The sequence below is a fragment of the Dryobates pubescens genome, chromosome 4, assembly GCF_014839835.1.
Source record: "Dryobates pubescens isolate bDryPub1 chromosome 4, bDryPub1.pri, whole genome shotgun sequence".
Classification (NCBI taxonomy): Eukaryota; Metazoa; Chordata; class Aves; order Piciformes; family Picidae; genus Dryobates; species Dryobates pubescens.
In genome coordinates this window covers 33,130,660-33,157,748 of record NC_071615.1, presented here as the reverse complement: position 1 = coordinate 33,157,748, position 27,089 = coordinate 33,130,660, and the positions used below count along the sequence as shown (strand labels likewise).

At 47.8% G+C, this 27,089-nt stretch overlaps 2 protein-coding genes across 2 annotated transcripts; one reads left to right on the top strand and one right to left on the bottom strand.

Annotated features, from left to right (window-relative positions):
• Positions 1–207: 207 nt before the first annotated feature.
• EAF1 (ELL associated factor 1) lies at positions 208–19,579 on the bottom strand. The gene is made up of 6 exons (XM_054161059.1): positions 19,137–19,579; positions 15,782–15,876; positions 12,024–12,160; positions 9,941–10,107; positions 5,063–5,293; positions 208–3,154 (listed from the first exon to the last, which is right to left on the bottom strand). Exons 1-6 carry the CDS (start codon positions 19,237–19,239, stop codon positions 3,108–3,110), a joined length of 780 nt encoding a protein of 259 aa, XP_054017034.1. The 5' UTR covers positions 19,240–19,579; the 3' UTR covers positions 208–3,107.
• A 362-nt stretch (positions 19,580–19,941) lies between these two features.
• On the top strand, positions 19,942–26,492 carry METTL6 (methyltransferase 6, methylcytidine). Its single transcript, XM_009908003.2, has 5 exons — positions 19,942–20,324; positions 20,951–21,085; positions 22,204–22,374; positions 24,361–24,502; positions 26,085–26,492. The coding sequence occupies exons 1-5, from the start codon at positions 20,028–20,030 to the stop codon at positions 26,231–26,233; spliced, it is 894 nt and encodes a 297-aa protein (XP_009906305.2). The 5' UTR covers positions 19,942–20,027; the 3' UTR covers positions 26,234–26,492.
• The last annotated feature ends 597 nt before the right edge of the window (positions 26,493–27,089 follow it).

The following is a 27,089-nucleotide window of genomic DNA, read 5'->3' as shown; positions in this document are numbered from 1 at the left end:
TTTCAAGGCAAGCCAAACTGCAGGTCACTCAACAGAAGAACTGTGAGTAACTGGAGCTGCCTTGAACTCCTCACCTCACCATCCCCAGCAGGCATCTCACCCACAAAGGCAAAGCAATATTGTCTCCATTTCAGTTCATTCAGATGGCTGCATTCCATGTGCAGAGTTAGTTCACACCTAAACTAACTGGCACCTTAGGGATGTTTCTACTTGATGTGGAAAAACCAGCCTAAGGTGGCAAGACCTGCTGGTGCTAAAATCCTAGAGGATTAAACCCTACCAGCAATAATCAGGAATACTTGGTTTCATTAAGAGGTTTAATCAGAACATATTTTAGCCAACTGACTTCTCCAGCATGTTAAAGATATTGCCAAGTAATTAAAAGCCTTCTACAGAGCTGCTTTTCTGCAAGTTGAATTCCAGTTTCCATCTGAATAAAACCTGCCACCAATCATGAGCAAATAAAGAACCATCTAACAGGGAGGGAGAGGCAATGTGCACAGTTTGGTAGTCAACGACATTTTAAGACCCCCCCCCCAGTCACAATGCCAGGTTGGCAATGGCTTTAAAACACACTAAGAGAAAGGGAACAAAGTGGCAGCTGCCTTTCCTGGCCGTACAAGTTGCCTCCAGATGATGTCTCCATGCAGTTCTCCTTCCCAAAACATTCCACGTGGGACAGGCGGAGACTCCAGAGAGCTGCTCAGGCAGGAGCTGCCAGGAGCCACTCAGGACATGGTGGCAGGGAAGTGACAGGCTGGCTACTGGTCACACACACAGGGACTGTCCTGCTTCTGTCCATGAGTGGGCTGTGGGCCACCAGCTCACTCACCAGCCCTGTGGGCAGTCAGGTGCTGCAGTCAGGACATGGGGCTAAACCACAGCAGGCTGGCCACCCTTGATACAGAGCATCTCCAGGGGAGGTGAAGGGTGGCCAAGCACAGCTGAAGCTGTGTCATAGGATCTTGATTTGGTCGCCAACAAACAGGGAGGGGAAGAAATCTTTCAGTGAGGGATAGCAGGGAAACATGACCTAGAGTACAGACACAAAACAAGGCAGTAATTGATCCTCACAATGAAGCTTTCCCACTTGCTGATCTGAAACCATCATTAGATTGGCGATCCGCATCCCTGTAGCCTGGTAGTGCCTTATCCTCTGAAGTTTCATACATTGTATTTTCACATCATCAGTAAACTCCCTGTGACATGCCCTGGATGTCAGAGTGCAGGAGCAGCCAGTGAAAGATAAGCCAGGAGAACACTGCCCTGCTGCTCCTTCATTTCAGAAACTCAGGAGTAAGCTGCAGGAATTGGGAAATGGCACCAGAGAAATGCCTCTCTGCTTCCCCACATCTTCAGCTGGGGAGAAGTCAGAAGCAGCGTTAGCATTAATTAGACCATCAGCCACCATGCAGCTCTCCTGCACCCAAGTGTAACCCCGCCCTGCACACCCCACCACTGTTGATACCAGCTTGTTAAATCAGAGCAGTGCTGCTGTCAGAGGAGGAACAGGGGGGGAGGAAATCAGAAAGAAAAAACCCAGCAGCTGTGGCTTTGCATCAAGTGTATTCGATAGCTGTCTGTTCAAACATGGACCCACATCACAAATCACTTTAAAAAACCCAAATCTTTTGAAATGTATGTACAAGAATGCAAAAATATGCCTAGATATGTATCTGATGCAACAAGAAAATAAACCAGGCCAGAAAAGCTCCCTTCAAATGTCCCCTTGCTCTTCAACACCTTATGAAAAACAGGAAGGAGCTCAGTAAACAAGCAGCAGTGAAACCAGAAACTAAGAGGCAGACAAAAGCAGACCCTGCAGACTGGAGAGGCCACCACTTCAGCTTCCTGTTCCTCAGGATGGCACCACAGCTGTGGCACCACTTTTCCTACGCCAGTGAAGCCTGGATTAAAAAAGCCAGCCTGGTGCTCGAGCTCCTCTTCCACTGCCACTCATTCTTCATGCGAGCAAAAGAAGTTACTGATAACCCAGCCAAGCCCCTTTCAAACCCCCTGGAACAGGGGTGAATTTCACCCTAGGCAAACACTGCACATTCTGTGCACTCCTGCCAAGCACAGAGATCCTGTCCAGCAAACAACCTGGATCAAAGTCTGCCTGGACAACTGGGGTGGGAGAGAGACTTCTGCTGTCTCACTACCAATTGTTTAGTTGTCTCTGCTCTCTGCATTCTCCCGGAAACTGCAAAGAAGAGGCCAATTTCCCTAAGTCCAATGTCTTGTATCTGAGTGGTAACTGGGATCCTAAATATTTCTGAAGGCTAGGATTGAGTGTGTGAAACAAGATTCTTCCACTGCAAAAGAAGATGCTGATCTCATTCCTGTCTGTCTGTGTTCAGGTGACTGATGTCCGTCCTTTATCCCACTCCCAGCTGCTGTATGTGAAATGCAGCCCCCATTTGCAGAAGCAATCTGAGGAAGTGTCAGCATTGCTTCCTCCAGGAATGATGGCAGGAATTGAAGCCCTCTTTAAATAAACTGCTTATAAGGCACTGGTGCAGCAAGCTTTGTGATGAACATGGGTTTATCATTTCTGGTTTCCAACTCTTTAAAAGTTAAGTTCATTAAATCAATCATAAATAGCAATAAAAAGGCATTAGAAAAGTCCCAAATCAAAGAAATCAACTTCATCATCAAACTCAGTTGCTGACTGACCCACTTCAGTGCACACACCAGCTCCTGCATGGGTTTGGAACTCAGTTGTTGGCTCATGCTCACCCTATATACAAAAGTCCTCAAAGCCATGATGGGCTGAATGTCTTCTACAAACAAGAAACTCTTAGATGACATCACATAGTTACACACTGAACTTAGAGGTGATGGATAGGAACATACCTTGGCTTCCCCACTGTACATGATCTACTTAAAGCTTTAGAAGGATAAGAATATACACAAAATGTACACTTCATTCACAAAGTCAAGCAGCCCTCCACAGCTGCTGTTTTGTAGGGCTGTGCCTTTTTCCTATTAAAATTCCACATGTGGAGCTCTGTCCCTGTGCCAACTCCTCTTCTTAAGCCATAGGATCACTTCCAGGTACATGAGTTCTTCAGGGATATGTAACAGAAGGAGCAAAAGCCCAGCCTTTAGTCATCGCTGTCGCTCCCAGACTCACTCAGCTGCAAGTCATTTCCTAAGGGGGACAAAGAAAACAACAAAGCAGCACCAGTGAGTAGCTGTTAACTTAGGTTTAGAATTATAGAATCACAGAACGGTCTGGGCTGGAAGGAACCTCCAAAGTCATTTAGTCCAACCCACTCTACAGTAAGCAGGGACATCCTCAACTAGATCAGGTTGCCGAGAGTCCTGTTGAGCCTCACTGTGACTATCTCCAGGGATGGGGCCTCAACCACCTCCCCAGGGAACCTGTTGCAGTGTTCCACCGCCCTCATGGTAAAGAACCTGTTCATGGCAGTCAAGCAAAGAACAGTCATGTGTAGATGGGAGGGTTTGAAGAGCACAAGAAGCGAAAGCAAGCATCACCTGACAGCTGGATGGAGCTGCTCTCCATTCACCACAATGTTAGTTGCTGCATGGAGCTGACACCAGGCCAGATCCAGGCAAAACTGAACAGTGTCCTTGCTCCCACAGCCACCAAAGCTTCTCCCTGGTGGGAGAAGAGCACTCCCCATGCCAGCAGCTGTGCCAGGTATTCCACAGCCTCCAGCCAGCCAGGCTCTGGACACAGCACTGGGGAACTCCCTGTCCCTCCTGTCCCTTTTGAAACAGATATTTTTGGTTTAGGCCATTTGGGTAGCCAAGGCGAGGCCTCCACTTGTCAATAAACCAAATGGAAAGTGAAAGCCATCACAGCTGAAGGCAATGGGCTGGAAAAGCTGACACATGCTGTGATGGTGAAGGGCCCCTCCAGAATGCAAAAAGAGCACAGACAAAAGAAGCCAGGACATGGATCAAACTTACAGCCTCAGACCCTGCTCTGCTGAGCACTGGGAATATGGTGGAGGAGACAAAAGGGGGCAAGAATCATGCTTGTGCTCTTCACAAGCATCTTCCCATGGTCCTGTGAAAACAATTCTGCAAGATTTCTCCATCCTCCCTCCCCTTTTATGAAACCAGAACTTGGGTTTGACTTGAATACTCAAGCACAAACTAACCCTCAGCAAAAGGATTTTAAATCCAAAGACAAGAATTGTTGCCTGAGAAAAGGAGCTACCCTTCCAGCTCCCAAATTCTTCTGGAGTCAGAGGCTTCTTGACATGTGCAATACTGTTGCCTGGTCCAGGAGAAGCTGGAAAGAGGCAGTTCACAACCAGGAACAGGGTAATGTTGATCCTTGGATTCCACTGAGGCATTCCTGACTGCCAGGAAGATTGCCAGGCCTCTCCAGTTCTCCATCAGGCCTTTTCAGTGCTGCCCATGTGATGCACTTGTCTCCTCCAGGCTGGGAATCCTACAGTTTTCTATGTTTAAACTCCACCAGTCTCCTGGGGCTGTCAAAGGATGAATGCAAGCATGCCTCAGGAGGAATTAGGAACAATTAATGATAACTAAGTTGTAGATGCTTGTAACTGCATTATTGTAACTCCACTGAATGAGAATATAGCTGATCTAGCATCAGGAAAGAGCAATCGAGTGGTATGCTTTCCCTCCAGAGAGAGTCATGCAACAACCTGCTTTAGAAACAGATCTTGCACTTTTCAGAGGGTGCTGTGAGCAGAGAGCAAACCCTGTGACAAAGCAACACAGCTATCATGGAAGACCTCAGAGGCTGTATGGCCACCAGACAGCTTTGTGTTATTCACAGCACCTTACAGACCCTTCACTGACACATGACAACCCCACTCTTTACATCTAATCTGTGTTTTCACATTAAAGTAATTCCTGTCCTCCTGGGCTCCAGATCCTCCCACAGTGATGCTTCTTGACCTGCAGGATCTAGAGAAAACTGCAGCGATCTCCACACCTTCAGACAGGTCTTGGCCCTCTGTACAAAAAAATCTGGCCAGTGCCATTTCACAGAGTTAGCCTCAGAGGCCAAGGAAAGGAGCGGTGCCAGCAGCCCCCCGCAGCCCTCACTTACGGAGTGTGTTCATGAGGTGGTTGCTCCCCTGTGGCCTGCTGGTGCCGTTGGCCACAGCATTCCTGTTGTTGTACTGCTGGTGTGGAGGCTGGGAAGGGGACACGTGTGCTGGCTCTTCCCCCTCGCTGCTGGAGCTTTCATCTTCACTCCCAGATGAGCTTTCTGAAGCCGAGGAGCTGCTTCCGCTGCTGCTGCTCATCTGCTCAATAATCTCAACCTCTGCTCTCAGTTCTGAAATCAAAGGACATTCATCTGGTTGAAACCAGCAACAGGGCCCCATGGAATTGGGGGAAAGAATATGAAAATGCAACCATTTTGTCATGTATTAATTTCTCACATCAAAACATCTCACATGAAAGAGAGAGACAGGAAGGAAAACAAACCAATGCTGAAAGCCTTTTTGCTTAGCTGTTGTAGCTGAACTTAAAGAAGCAAAGAGCACAGGTTAGTATCCTAACCCCTCACCTCCCCACTACTGTTAATTTACATACTTCACACTCCTGAAAGCCCTTCCCACTGCAGTTATATGCTCTACATACAATAGGGTTCCTGGTTGAGCTCTACAGGCCAACAGCCAGCCCATTTTCACAAAAGCATCTTGAGATGGAGGAACCTCAGCTGTCAGCTGTCAGTGACATTTAGGCTTTTGGACAGCACAGAAAGGGGGGGGGAATAAGCATGATCACAACAGAACCTGCCCTGACTTCCAATCCTGTATGAAACTGCTGCAGTGCAAAGGCACAGATCTCATTGCAAAGCAACCTCAGAAGCAGATGAATGACATCAGATAACTTTACAGCAGGGCAGATGAGAACAAATGGGAATATTGCCCATGCTGGGGAGTGGCAATAATTCCTTAACCTGCTATACAGCTTATGAGAAGCCAGGAAAATACAGACTGCTCTCAGCCTGGGGAGTTACTCAAGTCAGACACACCCACCTGAGGGTTTCCATTGCAAAGAAACAGTGGAACACCACCACAACCACCCCATCACCGCAGCTAGTGTGGGCTGAACTGCTGCTTACCAAATGGCCAGTAAGGTTGTCACCCCAAATCACACCACGTTGTTACATCTGTCCCAACTGTTAAGTGCCCTCAACACTATTAGAGAACAATTCTGTTGTATCCACCAACAAAGTGGAATATCCAGTGGCTTAGCTCACCTAGGCAGGTTTCCAAGAGGGAACAATATTCACAGGTGTTAAACACAGGATGTGAAACTCGGCATCGAGGCTTTTGTTCTGCTAGCAGCTCTACACCCACAGGGTTAGCACTCACTGCTTGCCCGGCAGAAGGCACGGGCTAAAGAAAGCAGGGAGAGATGAGGCATTGTCATCTCCACGTGACCAAAGGAAAACAGCTGCCAGGAGTCACTCACCTTAGGTCACAGGCATGTAAGAGTGAGGTGAAGCCCAAGCTCCTTGGCTAGGGACCATGCTTCTTAGCATGGCATAGCCAGCTCATGTTAAATGAGTCTTTCTCTCAGGTGAAAGTGGCACAGTTTCAATGCTTCTTATCTTTAGCCCCTGCAGGAGCAAGTCTGAGCAACTGGAACTCTTCCCTTTGTTAGTCAGGTCCATTTTCTTTGGACTGCTTAACACAATGGAGGACCAGGGAAGTTTTTCAGCCTCCATTTTATTTGTTGGAGAGTTCATCTAGCTCAGCATGTATTGGTTTGAGAAATTCAATTTCCTTTTGACACTTTTTAACCTGCTGTTGTTCAAAGTTCAGAGCTCAATTTCAAATGCTTGGGTTGAACCAGCGGCAAGGGAGAGCTGCTGAAAGGCAGCAGCCACATGCTGGGTATTGAAAGACAGTGGGATTGCTCCTCAATTTAATTCCTAAATCCAGATCCCAAACTAGACTGCCTGTATGACTTTAGGTAAACAAGAAGCTGCTCAGATTTTGAAGCACTGAATTTAGGGTCTCCAAAGCAGAAATATGTTTTTGGGCTCTTTGTTTCCTCCCCCTGCCCCAAGTAGGGCATGCTGTAATTATGTCAATGTTAGTGAAAGAATTTCTGTGGTGGTCAAACACATCTGATAAACCCTGATTATTTCATACACCTAAATGGCTGCATTGTGGGGAATGTCTGAGAATGTTCACTGCTTGATGGAATGTCATCAGATGCAGCCAAGTATTCAAAAGAACAAGCCCTTACCCTCTTTTTGCTCCCTTCAGGCAGGAGGACAACATAATAGCTTGCAGGAAAAAGATTCCTCTGGGGCAGGACCCTAGACACAGCCTCCCAAAGGCCTCTCTTCATGCAGGGGAGGACTGGTGCAATTCCCACAGACTCTGACTCTGTCCTCAGGTGCCACTGTTTGGACAGCTGTGTAATGGAAAAGGGAACTAACCTACCTGCAAGTTCCTTTCCCAGCTCATCTGAGAGGGGAGCTCTGGGAATGTACATCTGAGAGTACTGGGGGAGAGCAGAAACTTGCACTGAGGTTACCTTAAAACCATCACTGGGGCTGTGTCTTACCACTCCCTGAAGTAGCACACACTGGGAGCAAGAGAGTCACTGCACCAGAGATCCTTCAGCCACCTTCTCTGGGGATTCTCAGTTCTGTGCAGTGCCCATTAAAGAAAAAAACACAGAATTTCAGCTTTATGCTTTGTCTTTCTTTTGTACAAAGGATCCTTCAACACAGGAAGGACATTGACTGGATGGACAGGGTCCAGAGGAAGCCATGAAAATGATCAGGGGGCTGGAGCAGCTCTGGCAGAAGGAAAGGCTGAAGGAACTGCAGCTGCTCAGCCTGGAGAAGAGAATACTCCAGGCATACCTAGTAGCAGCCTGCCAGTATGTGAAGGGACTACAAGAAGGCTGCAGAGGGACTGTTTACAAAGACCTGGAGGGACAGGATGAGGGGCAATGGTTTGGAATGAGAGCAGAGCAGATTTGAGATTGGATGTGAGGAACAAGTTTTGCAGCATGAGGGTGCTGGACCACTGGGACACGTTGCCCAGGGAGGTGGTTGAGGCCCCATCCCTGGAGATACTCAAGGTGAGGCTGGCCAAGGCTCTGAGCAAGCTGCTCTAGTGGAGGATGTTCCTGTTGAGTGCAGGGGGGTTGGACTGGATGAGTTTTGGAGGTCACTTCCAACCCAGACCATTCTATGATTATCTGATTATAAAACAGTCTCCTCTGAACTTACAAGCCCTTGTTCCTAAGAAGACAGGTTGAGGGCAGGTAACAGCACTGCAGATTATCTCACAGTTTTTACAGGCAGGTTTTACTAATTATTTTTGTTGTACAATGGTACCATTTTAGCTCTACTTTTCCCAAGTAGTTTCTTATGATATAAATGGCTCAGAAATGCTGATGCTCTAGATAATGAATGCTGGAAAGAAGTTATAAAGAGCCTATACTGCAAGCAAAAATATCCCTGCCCAGGTATTTGTGCTCTTATGGAGGCTTGAATGACTCTCCCTATAAAACACCAACTTGATGTCCTTTTTTTCAGTACAAGTCAGGTGTTCTTTTGCTTGACTGTGGAAATAAAACTTCAAAAGTTATTTATTTGGATGGTGAAAAACTTACTAGGAGAGTTCTAACCAATGTGATTTCTATTTTAGCCCATTAGGAAATGGTCTTTGGAGAAGAGATGTCACAGCTGACCGACGTCATCAAGCTTTACAAGTTGCTGTCTGTATACAAGGTGTGCCCCAAGGGGTGAAGGAACTTACTCCACACACTGAGAAAAGACATTTGAAATCCACAACTGATTAAGTTCTTATCACTTGTTATCTTTCTCCTTACCTATGACACAGAAAATAAAAATGGCACTGCAGCTAAGGGAACTGTGGCTAACACGCTCAGACGGAGACTCTGCCTGCTGACCAGCATCCAGGGATTGCAAATACTGCTGCTGCCAGAGAGTGAGGCCAGCCAGCACCTATACAAACATACAGATAGCTTAGCAGTGAAAATGTCACCTGAGCTGAAAAAAATATCCCTGCTAGGTAATTAACAGAGTCTGGGCAATTAACACAGGCTAAGTCTACAAGCAAAAATAGCTATATGGGACAAAACAAGAGAAAGAGACCCAGAAAAAAGAACAACCTTCTACAAAAAATAACTGCATCTGGTGCCAGAGAAGAAACACAAGAGAACCAAAGCAAAATTTCAGTTTGAAGTCTTCCTTCTTCTTACAGCCAAGCCAAATACCACCCCAGCATGAACGGAGAGACACAGGCAAAGACAGCGTGCCCTGCCTGCAGCAAAGCATAGGGGCAAAGCACTGCTTAAGCAGAAGGCTGAGGGCAGCCAGCCAGCCCCTTAAGGTGGTTCAGCAGAGGCACAGCAGCTTCGTGACAGCTGTGACCAAGGCTGCAGAGGAGGAAGCTGCAGGGCTGCTCTCTCATCCTGCCCCAGCCAGCACTGCTGGGCACAGGAGGAGCTCCAGCCTGGTGGTGGGAACGCAGCCACTCGGCCCTTCCACCCCACTGGCAGCAGCTCCACTCAGTGCAGGACAGCTCCTCCAAGCCACGGCTGCATAACCAGGTCTCAGACTATTAGCATCTGTGGTTGCTGCCACTCAACTGCTCTAGCAACCAGCCACACACTTCCCAATTCATGCTTAGTCTGACTGCTTTTCAGAATAGAGAAACAGTCTGGAACAAAGAAAACTATCCAGAAAAGGAGGTTCTCTCATGCTAGGGCAGACTGCAGTATCAACATCTGTGCTGGCAGAGGAGCATCAATAATTCACTCAGATGCCTTAAAATGAGGTATAAAGATAACCAACCTGTCAAGTAGCAGCTTTTACTCCCTGAACATTCCCACAGTTTTATAAACACTCGTGGTTTTTTATTATAAAGAGGAAAGGCAAACCCAGCCCAAACTCAAGAAACTACAAACCCTTCTTTACCTCTCTTAATGTCATCCAGCTGAGGCTCAGGTGAGGGGTTATCCTTCAAAGGAGACGTTTTGGGCCCAGCTGCTGGCTTGGTTGGGGCTCTGAACTGTGAAGGAGGCTGAGATGCTCGGGCAGACTGCTGCTCTATCCGGGCCTGAATCTTACTGCTACCCTCTGCTCTGCAAAGACAAACCCACCACAGACATCAGCATTGGCAACATCCTGGCACTGGGGTGTCACCCACGCCTTCCTTTTAGACAGTGAACTGCATCTTTCTGTAAGCAACTCCTGCTTTCACTAACAAGCCAGCATCCACAACCGCACTGCAACACCCCTGCAGAACGTCCTTTCCGTCCAGACTGGTTCAGTGGTGCCAAATTCTCTTCTTGAAGAGCAAAGAAGGCTTTAATTCAGCAATGAGCATTTGTGTTTTTTCAAAACCAATAAGCAATCATAATAACATAAAGTTACTGCATGACAAAACCAATCCACTCGTAGCAAAACCCTGCTGAAAACAACCACAGCAGAAGAATGAAATTTCTCACTTGCAATTACATCGTCTCAAACCCATCTCTCTTAGAGGCCAACTCAACTGGAGCAATCATTCTTGCTGCTAAATGCAGTATGCAAGCATTTCATTCCTGCTTCTCATTCATTTGCTACTATCCCTTCAAAACAGTTTAAGCTGTTTCCTTAGTGGGAAATAGCCTCCAGCGTGACACTGTGCTTAGCTGCTCAGTTCAGGTCAGGAACTTCTTCCTTTCACTAACTCAGGGATGGGATGGAGACTGTAGGACACTCAATATCCTTGGCAGTGAAAGTAGCAACCTCAAAGGTCATTTAATTCCAACCTCCTATAAAACCCAAAATATGCACTGGATCCTCCTTTTAACCTTCTGCCACCTAGGCCACATAGAATTACCATGTCCCCAAGTGCCAAGGCCACAGGTTTCTTGAACACCTCCAGGGATGGGGAACTGCACCACCTCCCTGGGCAGCCTGTTCCAATCCGTGACCACTCTTGCAGCAAAAGAACTTTTCCTGATCTCCAACCTAAACCTCCCCTGTGAAACATGAGGTCATTTCCTCCCATCTTATCACTAGTTACTTGAGAGAAGGGACTCCAACTTCCTTTCAGGGAGCCTGTAGAGAGCCAGGTCTCGCCTTAGCCTTCTTTTCTCCAGACTGAACACCCCCAGGTCCCTTAGCTGCTCCTCACCAGCCCTGTTCTCCAGACCCTTCACCAGCCTCATTGCCCTCCTCTGGACCTGCTCCAGCCCCTCAATGTCTTTGCTATACCGTAGCACCCAAAACTGAACACAGTACTCAAACTGTGGCCTCACCAGTGCCCAGAACAAGAACAAGGATTCTTCTTCATGAGATGTCTGAATAACTGCTTTCTTTTTAGGTCCCAACAGCCTGTGGTCCAGTGATGCTGAAAAAACACCATCAGGGACAACAGATATCTGCAGAGCAGCAAGGCTACCAAAAATGTTCTAGCTGCACACACTGTGTACAGTGAAGGAAGAATATAGAGTCAGAGAGCGTTTCTGGTTTCAGCAGCTCTTGCAGACAAAACCTCACCACCATTACTTCTACAGTTCCTCCTCAGCTGGATGATTTGGATTTATGTTTCACTTTATTTGTTACTGACCCAAGGCAGGGATGAGTGTTTCTTGCTCCCTAGGAGCATATTAGTAAAGCATCATGACTGCTTCCACAGGAAGCTGTGGGGAACAACCCAAAATTCCAACAATCCTTTGGACAGCCCTAATATTTTCATGATCTTTTTCAGCTAACTTGAGATTCCTGAAACATATCCCAGCTTCCAAAGCTTCAAATCATCAGAGGTGTTTGTTTCACTGCCAACTGTAATTATGTCCTTTCAGCAATAGAGCATTTCCAGATTCCTTACTCTTGGATTCACACTCCTAGTGGCATTTCTAGGCAAGATAATTGGCCACATGAAGCCCGTAAGGCTTGGTAATTAAACACCACTACAAAAGAAAAGAAAACAGAGCTCTGGTTCAAAAGAGACTGAAGAAGAAACTTCAGCAAGAGTTAAGCTTATCAGCAGCCCTGTCCCCAGCTTTACCTTGTTTTCTTGACTTGGATGCTGCTACTAAGCTTTTCCAGCACGTACTCCCCAGTGTCATGATTGATAATGAGCACACAGTCCTTCTGATATGGCCTTTTGTTTCCTTTGAACACAGTCATGGGTGGAGTGGAGCCCTGGTATCAAAGAGAGAGCACACATTTGGTTAGATTTCCCTGTCCCAACGTTTATGATAAATGAGTCTAGGCAGCCCTCTGACCACCAGGCTGGGCAGTTAATCTTTAGCTCCTGCAGAAAATGTTCGTTCATGAGAAGGCAAAAAATACAGCTGTGTGCAGCACATCAGACATTTCCTCGTGCCTTTCAGCATTTCAAACATCTCTGCAGGGACAAAACATGTTCTCCTTGGCTGCCTTTATTTACAGGACTCATTCCCCACATGGTAACCTAAGAGAATTTGCATAATTGGCCCTGATGAGTGTCAGAAATCTTCCTGACGTTTCTCCTTCAGAAAACATGGCTTTGGATAAGAGATAAAGTTGTGATTGTTTGTGTAGCAGAACTGTTGCCTGAAGAAATATTTGGTCAACTGAAAAAAAAGTAATTTAAACTGCTTTGTATTTATTTCTCTATCTGTATAAAAAGGGCAGCATTTTCATAGTGGATCACAAGCAACTGTCACCATCTATGGAAGGACAGCTGCCTTCTTCAAAGACAGATCAGCATGTGGATACAATGCAGTTCACAGAATGGTAGGGATTGGAAGGGACCTCTTGAGATCAAGTCCAATCCCACTGCCGAGGCAGGGTCACCTAGAGAAGGTCACACAGGAACGTATCCAGGTGGGTTATGAATGTCTCCAGAGCAGGAGACTCCACCACCTCTCTGAGCAGACTGCTCCAGGGCTCTGTCACTCTTAAATTTAAGAAGTTCCTCCTGATGTTTAGACGGAACTTCTGATGTCCAGGTTCGTGCCCCTTACCTCTTATCCTGTCACTGGGCACTACTGAACAAATCCTGGTGCAATCCTCCTGCCACCCACCCTTAAAGTATTGATCAGCATTGATGAGATCCCTTTCCCAGACAAAAAAGCTCCAATACTCTCAGTCTTTCCTCAGAGGTGATGTTTCAGTCCCCTCAGCATCATACTGACATATCTTCTCCAAAGCAAACAGGATATTGTAACATCTTCCAGGAATCCCCACAGAGCCATGTCCCCATGGCCCAGGCTGAGGAGCAATACAGACAGGCTTGTATGGCTGGGACCTGTGCCCAGCTGTGCTGCGTCCCCAGACCTGGGCTAAGAGGAGGAAGATCTGTGGTCAGCAGCAAGCACACAGGACATGCCACTCAAAGGGGACACACAGAAACACCTTCTCAGCTAGGAGACCTCCTCAGACCTCTCTGCAATGTACAGCTACTGTACAGAAGACATTGCAAAAAAACCCAGCTTATTTGGACATGCTCTAGGAAAGCAGCCAAAATCAGGGAGAACGGGAAAAGGGCACTCTCATTTCACACTTTATTCTGAGCAGCAGAAACTCAGTCAGATTTTAGCTACTCAGTGCAGTTCCTGCTCTCCATATTGCTAATGAACAGAATTAGCCACTCAGTGCAGTTTTAGCCACTCAATGCAGTTCCTGTCCTCCATATTGCTAATGAACAGAATGATGTTTGAATTTAAAAGAGCTTCAGAACAGTAAGGGTGGGGAAAAAATCTGAATTCTCAACAAAGGCACAGTGAGAGATACAGATAGGATGCAGAAAGGATGTCTCAAGAAAGCCTGCTCTTCACAGGCATGTCACATCTTTATCATTCCTGCATTTGAGAGAGGAAAGGAACATTTAAGAGAATAAAAAGCAAGCTGACAGTCAGATCCTGCTTGCTGTTGACAACTAAGCCAGGAAATGTATAATGCACAAATTTAATGCAAATTGATCAGCGTTTGTTTGCTGTCCTCCTGCTACCCAGAAGTCTCCTAACTCAGCAAAGACTGGGATTTTGGCTAAAAAAATAAGCAGAAATGGAACCCTGCTTAAGCAAATGAACAGCCCCACCCATCTATTTGAAATGAAACCTTTAGGTTTGATGTTAGTGCCCCAAAACCAGTGTTTCACAGATCCTGCTGATCATAGGATAGAAGGAGGAAGCAGATAAAAGAGGTGACATTGAATCAATTTGTCTCCGTGCATCAGGGTTTTTTAACAAACAGAAATTATTCACAACTATTAAAGGCATTAAATCACAGAATGGTAGAGGTTGGAAGGGACCTCCAGAGATCATCCAGTCCAACCCCACTGCCAGAGTAGGATCACCCAGGGCAGCTCACACAGGAATGCATGCAGGTGGGTTTTGAATGTCTCCAGAGAAGGAGACTCCACAACCTCTCTGGGGCAGCCTGCTCCAGTAGCAAACACATTCCACATGTAGTCTTTCAATTTATCCAAGCAGCAAGGAACACCAAAATACCTCCACTGAACAAATCATCAGAGGTATCCTCAGGGACTAGACAAGTTTCAAAACACAACTCCTAATCTAAGTCCTACCCAGTCATTGGACAACCAAGAACCAAAGCAGGATCCAAGCAGTTTAGTCCATCCTGTCAGGCTGAAACCATCCCAGAATGTCTTACCTTCCCTAGCTCTCAGTCTGCAGCAGGTGACAACATCCTGGAGCAGGACACATGGAGCAGTGTGGTCAGCACCCTCAGCTGCCTGGGCTCCTGAGCACGCTGAAGCTTGACACTGCTCGTGCTCACCGGAGGACAAACCAGACTCATCAGATGCTGGACACAAAATGTGAGTGAACAACACTGTTCCCACTCAGTCCAAGGCCACTGCTGTGAATCCTGCTCTCAAACAGCACTGCCATGCTCATTGTTTTTATAGGCAAACCCCAGCAGCTGACATCCTGCTGCACTAAAGGTGACCCAAGCCATATTAAAAACAAGAATGGGAGGAAGCAGGCAAAGAGCTTCACTCAGTGAAAATTATCACAGTACCATCACCTACTAATTAAACCCCAACATGCTAGAATAAACACCACCAAAAGGATCTGACTCATGGCTTTCAAAATGCCTGGTGCCCCCTGCAACCACCAATGCCACTGATCCCTGACAGTTCTGCTTTATGGGCTTGACACACAGCATTAACTGCAGCTCACAAACACCTCCGTGCCAGCAGGCAAGCACTGGCTTTTGTCTCGGTAAGGAAACCACTGAGGCTTCAATTACAAACCAGTTGCAGCTATAAACAGTTTGATCACTTGTTTTATTGCTGTTTGGCCTCCACTCTCACAGGGAAGATCTTTACAGCATAATTTGAGGAGGAAGTGGATAGGCAACCACTCACCAGGACTGCTCCTTGCTCCCACCAATGAAGCCAAGGCTCTGCACTCTCTGGACAGTTTAGCAATGGGAAGAGAGAGCATACAGGCCTGCCTCTGGCTTCTGAGAAGCCAGGCTTGACTAAAGCACAAACTACTCTGCCTTTCTTCCTGAAGCCATGGCATCAAAAATGGATGGAAGCCAGGTACATGGTTTCTGTTAACAGGCAAAAGTCTTCTTGCGATCCAAAGGAGAGTAGGAAGGAAGGCACCAAAAGCAAAGCGCAGGCTGGAACCCTGCAAGCAGAACCCTTTACAAAGATTCAATGGCACAGCCCCTCCCCAAGGGCACACAGCACAGCTCTGGCTGCACCAAATCCATTCATATTAACACAGACAAAAGTGCAAAGAACATTTCCCTCAGACAGCGGCTGCCCTGGAGAGCACACAAAGACACATGTAACAAACTTACTGGGATATGGGGCAGGGTGATGGTTACGTCGTCTCCTTTACCGACCTGGAGGTCCCCCTCACAAGAGGTATCAATCGATGCCGGCTTAAAATCATCTGAGGAGGGAAACAATTGTGATTATGTTTCTTAGAGGCTTCAGAAGTGTCACCCTGCCCTGCCCAGAGCCACTGCACACTGATTGGGATTGCAGCTGATGCTGGAACACACGCCAGCATTTGCGGTGGGGTGGGATAATGCAACCAGCCCCAACCTGCCTGTGCTCAGGGCACTCCTTGTAGAATGTAGATTCTCTACCTCCTTTGTGAAATGAAAGGAAGGTTTTACACCTTGTGCATGAAGACCAAAAGCAGACTTCTCCAAAGCTCAGGCTCTGACAACAGAGCTTGCAAGCAGGTATAAAACTGTACCATGCGTGTCAAGAATATCAGCTTCAGGACTTGGGGTTCTGCGTGGCTCCTGCCAATTCCAAAGCCGAGGACTCCTTCTGTGACAAAGACCAATCTAGTGACACCAACTCCTGCAGCCTTACTGGCATTTCTGGCTATTTAACAGCCATCTTGCCTCTACAATACCTCCTCAAGGGCAAAGGAGACCTCTGATCTCACTCATGAGAGAAAAAGAGGTGCTGACCTTACTTAGTCCAAAGCCACTGCAGATGGAAAGCATGACCAAGGTGAGACTCCGACAGCTTTAGACTAACCTTAATCTGGAGTATTTTTGCCACATTGTACAGAATGTTTTGTCCCCCCATACAAGGCACTTCAGTATTTATTTGAACTAAGAGCATTTTAACTTAAAATTATCCCCCCCCCATTATTCTGTCATGCTGATGAGCCATAAAAAGACCCCCACAAAACTAAACAAACAAACAGAACTATCAGAAGCTGTAATCTTTTCACAGAGGTTGACAGTGAACTAAAAGCAGGCAAACAAAGGTTGGTTTGCTTTGTGTGGGTTTAAGATAAGCCTCCATTCAGTTCTAGCATCTCTGGGTATGAAGAGGTGCAATTATATTCACCATCAAGGCTTTTAATTACTGTATTAGTTAAGAAATTACTATCTCAGAACAAATTTAAGCAATAATTCCACTACAAAAAGCACACTTGCAGAAAACAAACCCAAACCCCCAGCTTGCAATAGCTTCTCATTAGGAAGATGTTAACGTCTAACTGGGTTTCACTCTGACAGCACAACAAACAGAAGCAGGCACACTTGACTTCATCTTGATGCCTTAGCTGCCAGACCAATCATACCTTTCATTTCCATCTGAGCAATCTATTCCTAGCCATTGCTTCCCACCTTCTTCATGTGCAAGCTTGCTAAATAAAACAAACCAGCTACACAAGAGCCAGTGCCTTTGCCAACAAGGGATCAGGAGTTACAGCTAAAAGGAGTATCACTACCACACTTCCGCCCTGGGAAGCAGCAGAACACAGCTACTCTACACAAAGACTCAACAAACTCTTTGTCATCTGGACAGCTTACTAGGTGCATGTGCTTGGCTAACCACGCATGGATGTCTCTCCAAGTCCACCCAAGTGCAGTCCTTCCTCCAAAAGCCTCCTGTTTTTAAGACATGTTTCCCAGGGATAATCCTTTGTTTTTATTATTTTTTATTTCCAGTAGAGTGTTTCATAAACATTTTGGAAAGGAATGAAGTCTTTTAAGAAGGCCAAAACAGATTTAGCCTGCAAAATCCTCTTATTGTAGTTTGGGTGAAGAGGATTACGAGAACAATGTAGTGCTGGGATCCCAGATAAATCATTCCAGATCAACAGTTAGGGGGAAAAAAATAATGTGTCGCCAGGACCTCAAGAGATCTCACTTGAAAGCCATGGGTAGAAAATGCAACACACAGAGGCTCTTTTGAAATAACCTTGCATTCTTCCAGCTGTCATCTGAAGAGCTTTGGCTTTGCAATCCCTTAACAAATTTACTCCTGTGTATAAAGGGGTACATGCACCAGACCCACAGGATGGGATCCTTTAGTGTGGGGGAGTTACGCATAAACAGGGGGGTGAAGCACAAAGTTTAAGTGTTGGTCCACTAGCCAGAGCTTACTACTGAGCAAAACAGCTTTAGCCACTGACCGTCTGCTTGGGGAGTGGCCCAGGGTAGAAAGCTCTGCTTTCAAGTTGCTCTCGGGTGATTTAGAATCATCAAAATTACTTTCTTGTAATGTATGGACATAGGCCATGAGGCTGAGCCTAGGACTATGCATCATTAACCAAAAATCCTACTGTTAACCATATAAATTCCCCCACCTTAACACAGAGCCATTGAAACCTAAGTATAGTGTTACTTTCATTGGTGATTTATCATAGAATGGCTTAGGTTGGAAGGGACTTCAGAGATTATCTGCTGCAACCTACTACTCATTTTAAACATTGCTCTCGTGTAGGGGAAGCAAAGGCAATTTCTTGCCCACAGAATTCAAGTACAGAGACACAATGAGTTTCTCTTCAGTCTTCTGACAGGAAATGAAATGTGCCCAGTGCTAGAACAGAGCAACTGAACTATCTGGTGACTAAAAGGCATGGATATGCTTCCAGTTATTGAACTGTTGGAAACCCTGCCCAGGTTCTGTCTGACACTGATGAGGCAGCGTCTGAGCTGCTGGCTCTCCTGGACAGCGGCTGCTACCCGCTCTGTCGGGGCCACTGGCGGCTGGCAGCTGGGCCGGGGTCGCTGGCGGCTGCCTGCCCTATCGGGGCCACTGCTTGCCCCATGCCTCACGGCGCCCGGGCTGCGGTCCAGCCGAGCTCCGCTGCAGGCTCAGCGGCAGGTCCGAGCGACCCGCGGCCACCCACCCTGCAGCTGCCACAACGGAACAAACCCAGCGCCAGTGTCCGCGGGCAGGGTCGCGTCGTGCTGCCGACGCCCCTCTCGGGAAACGCTTCACAAGCTGCTCGCCCGCCCAGCTCGGATCCCCTCCCGCCGGCTCCCGCGGGAAAAACACACGGCGAGGACGGGACAACGGCGCTGAGGGGGACCGAAGGCTTGGAGTGGCGATTTAAATGAGGCGGAGAGGCGCAGCGGCGACCAGGACGAGAGGAAGGCTCCCTCGTGGCGGGACGGGGACGGCCCTTAGCGGGCAACAAGCCGCGGAAGAACCCCAGGAGGAAGCCTTGGCTAGGTGGCGGGGCGTCGGACGGGTGCTGCCGTCCGCCCCGGGGCCGTTCGGCGGGTAGGGGTCCGGGGACAGGGGACTCGCTGGCAGGAGGGGCTGGCCCGGCAGACGGGAAGCGCTGCCGGGGCAGGGGCCGCGGCGCGGGGAGTGGGAGGGGAGCGGGAGGGGAACGGGAGGAAGGGGCGGCCGCGGCGGGGCCCGGGGGAGAGCAGGGACGGCGCTCACAGCGGATGGTATGGAAGGAGGCCTTGGGCCGCCGCTCGAAGCTCTCGCCCAGCTGCAGCGGGTGCTCCTCCTTGTCCAGCAGCGAGTTCGCCGAGCCGTTCATGTCCCCGCTCCGTACCGTCCCTTCCCCGCACGGCCCGGCTGGTCCCTTCCTCTCCTCCGTGCGCTGCCGCCCGGCGCCCTTCCGGGGGCCGAGTGCAGCCGGGAAAGTGCTCCGGGGCCGGCGGCGCTGGGTACGGCGGGGCGAGGCGGGGACGCTGGGCTGAGCGGCGGCCGCTGGCCCCGCAGAAGGGGCGCGGGTCCCCGGGGGGCGTCCCTCAGCCGAGGGGGGAGCCCGGCGCTGCCCGCCCTGGGCAGGGCTGGGCCGGGCAGGAGGGGCCTTGCCTGCCGGGGACCTCGGTATGGCAGGGGCCCGGCCTCTGTCGGGGCGCAGAGCTAGGGGGCAGCCGATGTCCTTGCCGGGGAGCGGGCTCGCACAGAGCGGGGATCTGGGGGCTCGGGGCTGGGTTAAAGACCTTTGAGAGGCTCTGTGTGCTGAACGGCTGCTGTTAAAGCGCCTTTGGCGTGGTGCTAAGTGTCTTCCGCAGCGCTCTCTGGGCGCAGAGCCGGCAGTGAAAGGAGCACGTTGGGTGTTCATTGGTTTTCCAACTTGTCCTATGAGGAAGTACCAACGTTTTGCCTGCGTGGGCCCTGCTGGGGTGTGCAGGATTAAAGTAATGTTAAATTAAATCCAAAACTATAATAAGTGCACACTGTAACTTTTCCTCTTTTTTCTTCCCTCCTCCCCCCCTGCTTCTGCTTCTAGGTCCTCATTTTACCTAAATTAAATAATGAAAACATATACTAAAGAAAAAAAAAAGTCAGCCTTGGGTCTTTGGCTTTCATATTTGCATGAAAGAATCTAGAATGCTACAAGAAAACACATCAGCCAGTTGCTTAAACATAACAACAACGTGTACTGAAGATGGTGCTTCCCAAAGAAAAGGCCATAGTGCAAGAACCCTTAGCCCAGAAGAAGCTGAGAGACTGGCAAAAGATCAGGTTGTGGTGTCTGAGTTCAAGCAACTGAAACTAGAGAAAGAGGCACAGAAGAACTGGGATCTATTCTACAAAAGAAACAGCACCAACTTCTTCAAAGATAGGCACTGGACAACCAGAGAGTTTGAAGAGTTAAAAGCATGTCGGGAGGTGAGATCTATGTGCTCCCCTATAAGATGGGGTTGATTGTTTCCATTATTTAATTATAACAGAGCACTGAAGTTTGCAGTGTAGTCTCTCCCTTACATCACAGCTCCCCTCCTCAGAATCAGATGTATCACTTCAGTTTTGGTTTATAATTGACCCGTCCTGGATGCTAAGGGTAAAATGTGCAATACATCTTTGTGTTCTAAATAGACACCTTGTCTCACTGTGTGTGCTACTGGCAGGTGGAGCTTGGTGCACTTCAGAGCACCGCCTTACACTAAAGTAGAATTACTGGCTAATTGCAAAGCATCATTAAGGGGAGTAGCCAGATGCATCTGCTGTTTGTTATAGCTGGATGAAAGGCAAGACAGAAATGATGCAAGAGGCTGTGGATTGCTTAAGGGGCGGATGACTAAAGAAACACGAAGATATCCTGAAAAGACTGGTGATTTTGCAAAAGTCAAGGCTTCTGTTTCGTAATGTCAGATTATCCAGTGGCTGCCCACTTCCATTTTTGAATCAAAGGCAATTACAATTGATCATAGCATTTTAAATGCTGACTGAACAGTGTCTGCTCATGTCGTGAGAACAAAACCAATGTGCTTTATCTTGCATTTCTTCTTCCCCAGTTTGCAGATCAGAAACTGACCATTCTGGAAGCTGGTTGTGGGGTTGGGAACTGCTTGTTTCCACTCCTGGAAGAGGATCTGCATATGTTTGCATACGCCTGTGATTTCTCTCCTAGAGCTGTTGAGTATGTGAAGGTTGGTGTGATATTTGGAACTTTTTCTGGAGCGTCTTTAGAAGCTCCAGGAATGACAAGTGACTGGAAGGACAGACTTCTCTTCTATTTTTTGTGAGAAGGGGGAGATAGCTCTTGCCAGAAAATGGAGACTGACCCATTTTGGTAGAGCTCCTGGCCAAAAAGCCAAATTGTTCCTCAAGACCAATTTTTTTCAGCATCCACTTGTACCATTATGGTAATGTATGTGTGTTACTTGAATGATTGGTGAAGACTGGGGGTTTTGAGAGCACTGCTCTCTCTGCTGACTGTGCAGTCCAAGCAGAGTTTGTTTGGGATGGAAGCTTGCCCTTGGTGTTTGTGGGGCAGGGAGAGTCCCAAGGAGAGCCTTGAAAACAGGGCTATGAGTATTACTGTCCAGGAAATGTGTGGCCTAGAATCATAGAATGGTCTGGGTTGGAAGGGACCTCCAAAAGCCATCCAGTCCAGCCCCATCTGCAGTCAGCAGGGACATCCTCTAGACTGATTGCCCAGAGCCTTGTCAAGCTTCACCTTGAATGTCTTCAGGGGTGGGGCCCTCAGCCACCTCCCTGGGCAACCTGATTAGGAATACGGGGGTGTGCTTATTCATGAGACTGGGTGGTATGTACCCTTGGCTTTGGATGGCCTTGTTGAGGCTGCTTCCATGGCTTGCACTGAACTTTCTTGACAAAGCCAAGTTTCCTCCTACCCAGCCAAACTATGGGATAGAACAACCCGGTGCAGGATGTGTGCCATGAACCCCAACTGGTAGCAGTCTGCTTGGAGCTCAAGAGCTGTACTCTGATGACCTTGTAATACAGAATTTCTTCTAATGACATCTGAAGAGTAAAAGCAGCAGTAAACCAGGTCTGGCATGTTTTCTGGGCTGTCTTACTACCCATTTCTGCTCAGGTTCCTGACAACAGTCTGTTCTAGTGGCTGTAGGTTCTCTAGGGTAGTGTGCAGCAAGGAATTTGATTGCTAGCCACCTGCTGGAGGTTAATGTTCTTTTGCTGTCATGTTTTGTGTTGCTCTGCTGGTGAGTTTCCCAAGTGTTTTGCTGTGTTGCACTAACTCATGGTGCCAGCTTTCAGTCAGAGCTTGCTCTCCTTTCCCTAGCAAAATGCCTTGTACAGCCCAGAAAGGTGTCAAGTGTTCCAGTGCGACCTGACCAGAGATGATCTCCTCCAGCACATACCAGCAGAGTCTGTGGATGTTGTCACACTGATATTTGTGCTGTCTGCCATTCATCCTGACAAAATGCATCTTGTCTTGAGGAACATTTACAAGGTAAGTTTACAGCCTTTAAAGCACTTTCCTTCTTTTTAGCTTGAAAGGACTTTTTTTTTCTCCCTGAGAAAACAACTCCTCTTGTAATGGTGATCTTTAATACTGTATTCCATTGGCCTGTTCATATATTATATGGGGCTAGAAGATGTTCTGCAATGTGTTTTCTTCCCTCTCTTGGCATTGTGACGTTGTTTGGCTTCTGGCCTGCTGCATGCCATGCACAGAAGAACAGGGTGGCTCAGCTCCTTAGCCCTGCATGGCAGATAAGGTCCTTGGAGTGCAGAAAGGTCTGTGTTGGTAAGGGGTGAATGGCAGTGAACCAAGCCTGACTTCCAGAAGATGCAGGGACTTGCAGTTGGGATGTCACTGCTAAACACGCTTGATCTGTAGTGGTTTAGAAGTGGAGTGCTCAGAGATCAGTGTTAATCTGGAGAGCCTCATCTGCCTGGGCTGCCTTTGTCTGCTGACATCCGGAGGGAGCTTTAGACAGCTGAGCTGGGATTGTTCTGAGCTTGTTCATGCACTGACTGGGGAGGGAGAGAGGCCACACGTTTTGTGTTTATGCAGTGTGTGTGTTTGGGGGGTTCTGTTGTCAGATATCCTGTTTGGCTCATCACCAGTGGTTTGGAAAGGGAATGGTGGATTTTTTTGTTGGTGTTTCTCCAGCTGCTCTCCAAAGTGAGGACTGGTGCTTTGCTGGAGCACATGAAAAGGCTAATTATTGTTTTCTCTCTGGAGATGCCTGGCTCATTTGTCTGGCTTGTAGGTTCTGCACTAATTTGAAAGTGGCAAGTACTCCCTTTCTGCACTGACAAATAGAGCTGGTATTTGATGAGGCAGGGAAGTTGGATGCATCAGATGTCTAAAGTCAGCGTGGCCACTGGTCCATGTATTTCTACATTTTAAGCTCTTCATGGCTTGGTTTCATCACCAGAGAGGTGATGACCCTCAAACCCACAATGTGTTTTCCTGAAATTGCTCCTTTTTGAATTTCTTCTTATATTGCAATAACTTTGTTTCCTCACATGTGGGGTAAAAAAAAACCCTCATGGTATTCTAAGTTCTATTGTTAATCCTTAAGGAAAAGCTGGTACTAGGCTGCACATTACCCAATAAAGAAGATGCCCTATTAGGACTCAATTCTTGTTGTTAAGCTGTGTATTTTCTTCTTTCCTCTGCATTTGAAAAATTCTGCTAGAAGTTTATATAGCTTATCAGCACCCAAACAGGTGTCTTCAAAGAGTTTGTGGTCTGCTGTTCATGGGAGGTGTTTGTAAGAGCACACAATCCAAAGAATGACTCAGGTTGGAAAGGACCTCGGAGATCATTCTGCTCCAACCTCCCTACCATGGGCAGGGACACCTCTCAGCTAGACTCAGCTGCTCAAGGCCTCATCCAGCCTGGCCTTCAACACCCCCAGGGAGGAGGCAGCCACAGCCTCCCTAGGCAGCCTATTCCAGAGTCTCACCACCCTCATACTGAAGAACTTCTTCCTCAGATCCAGTCTAACCCTTCCCTGCCTCAGCTTCAAACCATTCCCCCTTGTCCTGTCTCTAGACACCCTCAGGAAAAGTCCCTCTGCAGCCTTCCTGCAGGATCCCTTCAGATACTGGCAGGCAGCAATGAGGTCCCCCTGGAGCCTTCTCCCATCCAGGCTGAACAACCCCAGCTCCCTCAGCCTGTCCTCACAGCAGAGGTGCTCCATCCCTTGGACCCTCTTTGTGGCCTCCTCTGGACTGACTCCAACAGCTCTGTGTCCTTCTGCTGGGGACACCAGAACTGGAGGCAGTATTGGAGGTGTGGGTCACACCAGAGCAGAGTATCCAGTTTCTGGACAGCTGTTGTGTGGCACAGGGAATGAATTGAAGATGTCTATCACTACGATGCTTTGTCTGGGCTGTATCTGAATGTGTCTGTCTGTGTCTACAAAGATATGTATGGCTAAATCCATTCTCCTCATGGTAGCACCTCTGTGTTATGTGACAGGTATTGAAACCAGGCAAGTGTGTCCTCTTCAGAGACTATGGGCTGTACGACCACGCAATGCTCAGGTTCAAGTCTGGCAGCAAGCTGGGAGAAAACTTTTATGTTAGACAAGATGGGACAAGATCCTACTTTTTCACTGAAGGTAAGACATCCTGCAGTGTGCCTTCTTCTCTGTGAATCTGCTGTTTCAGCTTTCTTCAGAGAACTGCCAGTGTGCCTGTGGAGGTCTTGTTTTGCCCAGATGTGCTAAAATGCACCAAGAGCAGCAGCTTCTGAATTTGATGAGTTCCATTCAGATTTGTTGTCTAAGAGAAGATGACCGATGTTCAGTAACAGAATTCATGAAGCAACTCAGCAGTTCTTTGGCATCATTCTTTTGCAAGGCTGTTCCTGGTATGTGAGGTGAGGCTTCCTGAAGAGGCCAGAGAGGTCAGCTAAGGAAGTCAGTGACTTCTAAAGCAGAACCATGATGACTGTGCAAAGAAGGTTGTGCACCAGTCCTGCTGAGACAGTGCTGCTAGCTGTGGTGACTTTGTCTCCTGGTTTTTGAGTAAAGATCATGCAAAACGTGTTTCCATGTGATGTGTGAGTAAGCAGTTTGTCACTCAGTGCTTGTAATGCTCTAGGAGGCAGAGAAATTGAAGCACAGACACATGAAGGAATTGCCTTAGACACTCACTTAGATGTTCAACAAGTCAAAGTGCAAGGTCGTACATCTGGGTCAGGCCAATCCCAGGCACAGCCCTAGGCTGGGTGCAGAGTGGGTCGGGAACAGCTCTGAAGAAAGAGACTTGGGGCTGTTGGATGGTGAGCAGCTGTCCATGAGCCAGCAGTGCAGTCAGCAGGGACATCCTAGAGTGGCATGCTCAGAGCCTTGTCCAGCCTCACCTTGAGTATCTCCAGGGTTGGGGCGTGAGCCGCCTCCCTGGGCAACCTATTGTAGTGTTCCAGCACCCTCATGGTGCAGAACTTGTTCCTCACATCCAATCTAAATCTGCTCTGCTCTCATCTCAAACCATTGCCCCTCGTCCTGTCCCTGCAGGCCTTTGCAGACAGTCCCTCTGCAGCCTTCTTGTAGTCCTTTCAGGAGGTATCCCTGGAGCCTTCTCTTCTGCAGGCTGAACAACCCCAGCTCCCTCAGCCTTTCCTCCTAGCAGAAGTGCTCCAGCCCTCTGATCATTTTTGTGGCCCTCTTGTGGACCTTGAGATATCTCTGGAGATATTCAAGGTGAGGCTCGATAGGGTTCTGAGCAAGCTGCTCTAGTGGAGGATGCCCCTGCTGACTGCAGAGGAGGTTGGACTGGATGATCTTTGGAGCTCCCTTCCAACCCAGACCATTCTATGATTCTGTGATTCTATGCTTGGCAGTGCAGGGTGGTCTCTCAGGCAGCCTTTAAATGAAGTGATGTGTTCAGCTGGCCAGCGTCAGCTGCAGGCAGTGGAAGCACAGTGGTGTCAGGCACAAGGGGAGTGACAAGGGCCAGTGAAAGTAAGAGGTGTGGCAGATTTTGGACACCCAGCTGCATCCCTCAGGCAAGCCCCTGCTGTCCAAGCTGCCATGCTTGTGTTGGTGTTTCTGAAGCGGATCCGTGTCTCCATGGAACAGCTGGAAATCTGAAGGCCTGTCTGATTTCCATGCTGCAGCACATAAGAACAGTGTCCTTGTACAGATGCTTACTGGTGTTTTAAAACTTCATCTGGTTGTTTTTTAAATTCTCTTGCAGAGTTCTTGTCTCAGCTCTTCAGGGCTGAGGGCTACGAGCAAGTGGCCAACGAGTACGTGCAGCGAGAAACGGTGAACAGGAAAGAAGAGCTGCGTGTCCCCAGGGTCTTCCTTCAAAGCAAGTTCCAAAAGCCTCTCAGTAAGACATGAAGCTCTAGCTGATGAGCAACAGCACTGCTTGTGTGGAGTGGAAGCTAGCACAGTTCCTCCCAGTGCACTCATCTCTGTGGTGAACAAGAGGTGTCTGCATCCAGTACCTCTTGTTGGTCCTCACCCTCAGATATGAAGTAGGAATGCTTTGTCTCATTCAAATCTAAGATGGTGGAGTGATGCAGTATCTTCCTACTTCTAAAGTAAATCCTGTGCAGCATTGTTGGAAGATCAAGTCAAGCAGATTAAAGATAGTTTTCATTAGTTACCATCATTGTTATTTCCTTTTTTATTAAAAGCTATTTTTTTAAAGGAAGTATTCTGTGTTTTCTATCACTTGATGCTCTCTGTGGCCTGATAAAGTTGCAGTATTTCATCTGCTTTCAGTGCTTGTAGGACTTCTGAGCATAGTTTCTCAGATACAGGAAGGAGACAGACTCAGTGAGTGGTGTGGCATAAGCTGCTTTGATATTTTAATAATGGTATCTTTTAAGTGTGCTCAGCATTTAGCTATGTAAACAAAAGTTACATTCTAAACAAGATCCTCTGCTGTCTCATTTCATGCTTGAAGGAAGTTGTCAGAGGATCAGGTTGTCTTTATCCCTGCTTAATTTCAGACATTTTTTGTTTGATGAGCAGAAATAATTGAGGTTTTGCAAGTCAGTTTCCCATTTGGAACTGAATCTGTGACCCACAAGTTCTTTATTTGCTCTCCAATGTAATTGGCTTCTTCTTTCCTGAGCAGAGGTCTTCATTCTTTCCCCCCACTCTCAGGAAATGTCTTGGTCTTTGATGTTCCTGTCACTGAAAGCCGCTGTATTGATGCTATGGCTCGTAGCCTGCCACAGACTGACCA